Below are 7381 nucleotides of genomic sequence, written 5' to 3' on the forward strand. Positions count from 1 at the left end.
TTAAAATCCTTGGGAAAATGGGAAATTTTTGTTCCTTAAATCAAAATAAGCATATAAATATAAATTGTGGCATGTTAACAATGCACTGATTGTGTTAAGTTTTCTCTTCATTAGCGAGGTCACAAAGTACCCTTAAATACACAGACTTACACTTTCCAGTGTCCATTTCTGTGGGAAGTGTACTTACTTTCACCTTTACCCAGAGTATGCTAGGCGTTCTTTTCCACTTAGAATGCTGGAATGCTTTCACAAGGAGTCTATTTTAAAAACCAACTTATTTTAAAACAAAGTTCATTTGGAATAGCATAGTTTATTATGGCTTAAAATTCTGGCAATAAAGAAATTTATGACGTGAATCTGGAAAACTCTCCCCAACACTGACACAAACATACTTGGCAGAAGCAGCGTTGGAGGCCTGCTGGTCTGAGACAGGTCAGGACCCACACAGAGGTTTCCAAAACGAGGTTAAGGTATGTATTTGTGCTTTCATAAAGTTGGAAGCTAAATCTGTGGAAACTTCGGTGATTCTGGAAAGAAAAAAAGCAATTTTTATGTGAGATCATATTTATAAACAGAGTGGAACAATTCTTGATTTCCATTCTCTCTCTGGGAGTAAAATTTTCAATAGAGAAGTCACCCATAGACTGGTCTGGAGTGTTACAAATGACAGGCTTACAAAAAAAAAAAAAGGCTCATTAATAACTTTAATGTGGAAGGAAAACTTATAATCTACACCTTTTAACAAATCTTATATCTACTGCACATTAACTCCAGCTCTGCTATCTGTGTGGCACTGAGAAAATGCCTTAACCTTTCAATCAATATCAAGTCTACCTTCCTTGAAGTGGACACAATAATGGTGCCTACCTGATTGTTATGGGAAATAAGACGAGGCCTGTAAATTACTTGGTACAGTGTGTAGTCTATTATAAACACCCCCAATAAATGGTATGTTATTAATAAATGCCGCCACATCTGTGTTGATTCAAAATGAGAATATAAAGATATAAAGATATATAAAACAAAGGTGAATAAAATCTTCATGGTCTAGAAGATACCACGACAGTTTAAGAGCCAATGACTCCTCTGAGGATAAGAAGATCTTTCCTTAAGCACCTCATGAACTGGAGAGCAGTTTTTTTTTTAATTATTCTAGATCAGGGTTCCTCAACCTCACAGTAACAGTGTTGTGGGTGGGATCATTCTGTGTTGGGCCGGGCTGGCCAGTGCACCGTGTGTTGTGTGCGGCCCCTCTGGCCTTTACCCACCAAATACCAAATACCTCGCTCTGCGGTTTTGTGTTGCGGTGGCCTAGCCCTGTGAGCTTCCAAGACCAACCTGGGCATCAGCTTCCATCCCTGCTCACCTCAGAGCTCCCAATGGCTGCCTGTCTGGCCACGGGTCTGCTCAGGGCCTGAGCACCACCGCCTACACATTCTAGACTCCAGTATTGGCAAATGCCAGGCACCACGCAGGGGAATCTGAAGCTGGGATTCAGAGACTCTGGAAATCACCCATCTTCAGGCCAACGGACCAAGATGACAGGGCCAGGTTCTCTGAGAGCAGATTATTCCATCCTCAGGCCTGGGTGTCACTGAGGCAGAGCAAAGCACCAGGTTGGCTGCAGGTCTGACAGGCCAGGCCATGCCCCTCACCCTCTGTCCCAGGTCAGTTGCTCTTAGGTGAAGGCCTCCAGATGATGTGACTGGGGTCAAAGTAACTAACTCTTCCGCCTACCCAGGCAAACTGGGGTAGCTTTCTCTCTTCTTATATAAACAGTCACATAATATCCTTGATTTTGCTTCTTGGCCCACCGAGCCTGAAATATTTACTGTCTGGGCCTTTATAGAAAAAATGTGTTGGGGCGCCTGGGTGGCTCAGTGGGTTAAGCCTCTACCTTCGGCTTAGGTCATGATCTCCGGGTCCTGGGATCAAGCCCCACATCGGGCTCTCTGCTCAGCAGGGAGCCTGCTTCCCCCTTTCTCTCTCTGCCTGCCTCTCTGCCTCCTTGTGATCTCTGTCAAATAAATAAATAAAATCTTTTTAAAAATGTGTCAACACTTATTTTAGGTAATATGTATCTTATGGTCAATATAGAGCAATGCAGTCATAACATTTGGTGTTCCTTCTACCTAATGTCATCATAGTAGCAAAAAAAAAAAAAAAAAAAAAAGTTATGTACAGGTAAATAAACACCAGAAAGTGTTTTCCAAGATGAACACCCATGGAGCCCACACTTGGGTTAGAAACTGCTGCTAGCATCTAAGAGGTCCATTTTCTGCTCAGAACTAACTGGGAGAGACCTTGGCAATTATTATCTCATTATTGGCCTATTGCCATTTCCTTACAACAGAGACCACAGGTTTGATTTTAATACACCTTATCCTTCTTTACAAGCCTTCAAAGCTTCTCCCCTTACCTCAGCCTCCGAGTCCCAAGAACCCATGACTACAGCATCAGATTACCCTTTCCCAAGTATGTCCCCAGCAAGTCATGGACTTTTATGGCTCTGTGCCTTCTCGTTGATGCTTTTTCCCTTCGCATGGCATGTTCTTCCCATCTCCCTCACCCAATGAACGCTTACTTTGGGATCAAACTCAAAAAATCCCTCATGTAGCCCACACCTGTATTCTGAAAGGCTTGGACTAGACTTCAGTTACCACGTACTGCATTAGTTATTTCTTTTTTTTTTCTCCCCCCCTCCAATTTTTATTATTTATTTATTTATTTAATTTTAAATGGGGGTGGGGTGGTGGTTGGGGAAGAGGGAGAGGGAGAGAGAGAATCCTAAGCAGTCTCCACACCCAGTTCAGAGTCCAATACTGATGCGGTGCTGGATCTCACCATTCTGAGATCATGACCTGAGCCGAAATCAAGAGTCTGACCTTCAATCAGGTGAGCCGCCCAGGCACCCCTGTGCTAATTATTTCTGTGTCTGTTTCTTCCTTGATAAATAGTGAGCATGTGGACAGCAGAGGACTCTTACTTAACTCTGAATCCCTAGGACATAACGTGATTGACTAGCACTTAATGGAAATTCAGTAAATGTCTGGTCAGTAAAATAATTCTTCCACTAAGAATTACTAGGTAAACCCCTTTCCTTTCTTGTCTAAAATTTTCTCCTCTTTACAGTTGTTCCTTTGAGTTAGAGGACTAAGTCTAGAACAAAGCCTTCTGATGCCAAGGTCTGCATCCTTTCATCTCTATACGTGTTTACCAATATTTCTGGCAGCTAGTAAATGCTTAAGCCCCCTTCAAGAATTACATTGAGACTTAATTCAACCACATAAATTTCATGAAAGGATATGATTAACGGGAAAAAATTAATGATCTCTTTCAGTCATACTAAATCTTTTCCTTCCAGAATGACTGTGGTTTGTTAGTGTTTTGCTTTTTTATTTTTGTTTTTTAATAAAAATAAACGTGAGTCACTGAATATATTTCATTTTAAAATCTTGGGGTGCCTGGGTGGCTCAGTGGGTTAAAACCTCTGCCTTCTGCTCTGGTCATGATCCCAGAGTCCTGGGATCCAGCCCCGCATCGGGCTCTTGCTCAGCAGGGAGCCTGCTTGCCCCCCCCATCTCTCTCTGCCTGCCTCTCTGCCTACTTGTGATCTCTGTCAAATAAATAAATAAAATCTTAAAAAAAAAAAATCTGAGGATCCAAACTGTACAAAACCAAAAGAGCCAGAGTGCTCTGTCCCTATAGATTATCTATAGAATATATATGTGTGTGTACACCTATATACACTCTCTTGAAGGAGAACTCGAGAAAATTATAAGGAAATTAAGAGTTTGACATCACTGAATATTCAATTGTTCCCTACCCCGGAAATGAAACCAACCAATAGGAAATAACCTTGTGGATAACGTGTTGGTAGCATTTAAACAAGGAGCATTAACATAACCTCCAATTAGTGCTCTGCTCTCTACTCCCCCTCCAGAGTAGGTAATTTATGGAACAGGATTAAAGAGAAAGACCAGGAAATGGATACTCAGCGCGAATACCATCATAGCAGCACTTACCCGACTGAGAAGCAGGCTCACCAATTTTGACCTTCACATGACCTTCTCTACCTTTCTAACTGACAAGGGGTTGGGGAGTTCAGCGGAACTGGTCCTCAGTAGCCTCAACCGTAGAGTTCATTAAACAGGTTAGCACCAAGGGTCTTTCGATTTAGTAGAAAGCTCATGGAATTTACAAATAGCCAAATGGTTTCCAAAGTTAAGGATCATTCAAGTTTCACTACACACTTACTTTTTACCTTTAAATTGTTTCATTAGAAACAGTGTTTTTTTTACATAAATGTATTTTGAAAAGCAACGATCACTATTGCAAATAGAAAAACCAGTATGACTTGGCATAAATAGAAGTTATCCATTGAAATAACTTGAACATACGTAGTATTACATCCTAGCTGGTGCAGCTGTTGCCTACCAAAATGTTGGAGAGCTGTTGGAGATCACTAAGTCCACGCTAAGAATGCTCTCCTTGACAGAATCATGAAGGCTGCTCAAGAACCCAGAGGGCGGGGCTGCTGGGTGGCTCAGTGGGTTAAAGCCTCTGCCTTCAGCTCAGGTCATGATCCCAGGTCTTGGGATTAAGTCCCAAATCGGGCTCTCTGCTCAGCAGAGAGCCTGCTTCCTCTTCTCTCTCTGCCTGCTTCTCTGCCTACTTGTGATCTCTGTCTGTCAAATAAATAAATAAAATCTTCAAAAAAAAAAAAAAAAAAAAGAACCGAGAGGGCAGTAACTTACCCACTGAATGCTATTTCCTGCTGTGTCCCTGTACCACCGAAAATCATTCTGTTTCAGAAGCAGTGCTGAGTCCCTTTCCCCACCACACCCACAGGTCCTGATGAAATGTCTTAATGATCCTGCCCTTACAAAGCCTAAATAAAAAGAAAGCAATCTCACTCTGATAGAGTAGGTAAGACCTTAACCTCACTAGGTTTCAAAAACCTACCAAAGTGGATATAAAACAAAACAAAACAAAAAAACCTACCAAAGTGGAAAAGATCTAATCCCCAAAGGAACAGGCCATTTGCCTCCACTTGGTTTTTTCCAGCAGAAGGGATTGAGGAAACCATCAGAACCCAGACCCGGAAACGATCAAGGAATACTGCAGGTGAAGATTCTGCCCACGGACTTACTTGGCAGAGCGGCCTATGGCTGGGGTCTGGTTCTGTACTAGGGACGGCTACTTTTCATCTCTGAGGCAGGGGCGGTTGTGCTCTCAGGGGACACTGATTGCTGGGCCTGAGAAGCTGGAGCTTGGGACTCAGGGGGTGGGGACGAGGTGGCAGAGAATTCCTGACTTAGCTCCTGGCCCACTGGTGGCAGAGTCTCAAAAGCCTGTGCAACTGGCTTCTTCTGAAACTCTTGGACGGGCGCAGACTGGGTGGAAGAAATCTCTTGGACCGAAGAGATGCTCTGGAGGGTCTGTTGGTTGTGATAGAAGGCCTGAAAGTCCTGGACAGCAAGGGACATCCGAAGGTTCACAGGTTGGGCCTGAAAAGACTGGGACGTTGGGACCTGGATCAGAGACCCAGGGGGGGGCCAGGCCCTCTGACTGGGGAGCCTGAGCACCTGAAGATGAAGTTTGAGAGGCCAGAGGAATATTCTCCAGCTGGCTCTGGGAGGCCAGTGGGACTTGGAGGTGGCTCTGTGCAGCCGCAGACACCGGGAGGTGGCTTTGAGAGGCCAAAAGGATCTGGAGGTTGCTCTGTGCAGGCACTGGCACCAAGTTATGGACCTGAGAGGCCAGAGAAACCGAGGAGTGGTCCCAAGAGGCCACAGGCACAAAGGGCTGGTTCTGAGAGGCAAGGACCACTGTAGGTTGAGTCATTGAGGACAAGGGGACAGCAGGCTGACTCTCAGAGGCAACAGTGAGCAGAGGAGGGCTGGTAGAAGCCAAGGAGGCAGCGGACTGGCCTGCAGAGGCAAGAGTGGCCACATGCTGGCTCCTGGAAACACAGAGAGCTAGAGGCTGGCGGGTGGAGGCCGAGGGAAGGACAGGCAGGCTCCTGGAGGAGAGGACGGCTAGGGGCTGAGGCTGGTCGGGAGGAGACGGAGGGAACTCAGGCGTCACCATATGAGTGAAAAACGATCCTTTCACAGGCCCTGGCAGTCCGGCCTCGGCGCCCAGAGACCCAGCACCAGGCCCTGGGGAGCGAACTCCCTCTGAACTCACGACAGCTTCAGGTTTGGGGCCCAGGTCCTCGCTGCCCAGGTTTTGCGCGTCGCCGCTCTCCTGGGCACCTGCCGCTGCGTCTTTGCCCTGGTCTTCCTGCTGCAGCTGGTTTTCGGGCCGGGCCGTGCCGGTCATACTCAGAGAAGCAGATCTAAGCAGGAACGTCCTGGGAGCGCAGCGCCGCCGGATCCGCGTCAAGCTGCGGGACACGTTGCAGAGGGTGTGAGAGAGGCGCTGGCTCAGCGCGTTCACCGAGGTGGAGGACGGCACGTGGAAGGGCTCCTTCAGGGACTCCTCGACAGTCAGCTCGATGTTGCCGGTGTACCAGAAGACCCACCAGAGCAGGCTGAAGAAGATGATGATGGAACCCAGGTAGAGCAGCAGGTCGTAGAAGAGCAGGCGAGCGAAGACCCCGGTGAACAGCAGGGTCGCGCCCACCGTGTCGAAGACCACGCCCAGCCAGAAGAAATGCCTGCAGCGCCCGAGGCCCGTGGGCTTCCTGGTCTCCACGCTGTTTCTTGAAAGCTCCATGACCCGCCACTGCCGCCGCCGCCGCCGCCGCCGCCAGGTCCTCAGAGACCTGGCAGGCGGTGCAGCCGCCCTCCTGCCGCGGCCCCCGGGTCGCCATGGCAACGCCCGGGGGGGGGGGGCGCCGCGCAGGGGGCGGGTCGAGAGGACGGGAAAACGAGGCTCCGCCCCAGAGAGGGGCGCATGCGCAATACGCCCCGTCGCCCGCGCGCGAATCCTCACCGCATGCGCAGTGTTTCTGACCACCGGGTCACTCCCGTATTCCCCCAGCGCGGAGTCTGGCATGTGGGGACATGAGTGTGGGAATTTACGTTTTGGGACTGTGGGCTGTGCTCCCGCTTTGGGGGAATGAAGTAGCTGCATTCTTTTCCCCATACCCCTCGCGTTCTAGAGCAAGGGTGGGTTCCCGAAGGAGAGCGAAGGGCAAGGGCCCTCTTTTTTTTTTTTTTTTTAAAGATTTTATTTATATATTTGACAGGGAGAGATCACAAGTAGGCAGACAGGCAGGCAGAGAGAGAGAGAGGGAAGCAGGCTCCCTGCTGAGCAGAGAGCTCCATGCAGGACTCGATCCTAAGACCCTGAGATCATGACCTGAGCCATAGGTATGGGCTTAACCCACTGAGCCACCCAGGAGCCCCAAGGGTCCTCTTTTTGGTAACTC

At 47.8% G+C, this 7381-nt stretch overlaps 1 protein-coding gene across 1 annotated transcript; it reads right to left on the bottom strand.

Moving 5' to 3' along the window:
• On the bottom strand, positions 1 to 6752 carry LOC116854421 (proline-rich protein 36-like). Its single transcript, XM_032836261.1, is given in 3 exon segments — positions 1 to 527; positions 5153 to 5555; positions 5557 to 6752. Coding segments are annotated over 2 exon segments (1533 nt in total). The 5' UTR covers positions 6724 to 6752; the 3' UTR covers positions 1 to 527; positions 5153 to 5189.
• Between the last annotated feature and the right edge of the window lie 629 nt (positions 6753 to 7381).

The sequence above is a fragment of the Lontra canadensis genome, unplaced genomic scaffold, assembly GCF_010015895.1.
Source record: "Lontra canadensis isolate GAN:19392208 unplaced genomic scaffold, GSC_riverotter_1.0 scaffold91, whole genome shotgun sequence".
NCBI classification, from domain to species: domain Eukaryota; kingdom Metazoa; phylum Chordata; class Mammalia; order Carnivora; family Mustelidae; genus Lontra; species Lontra canadensis.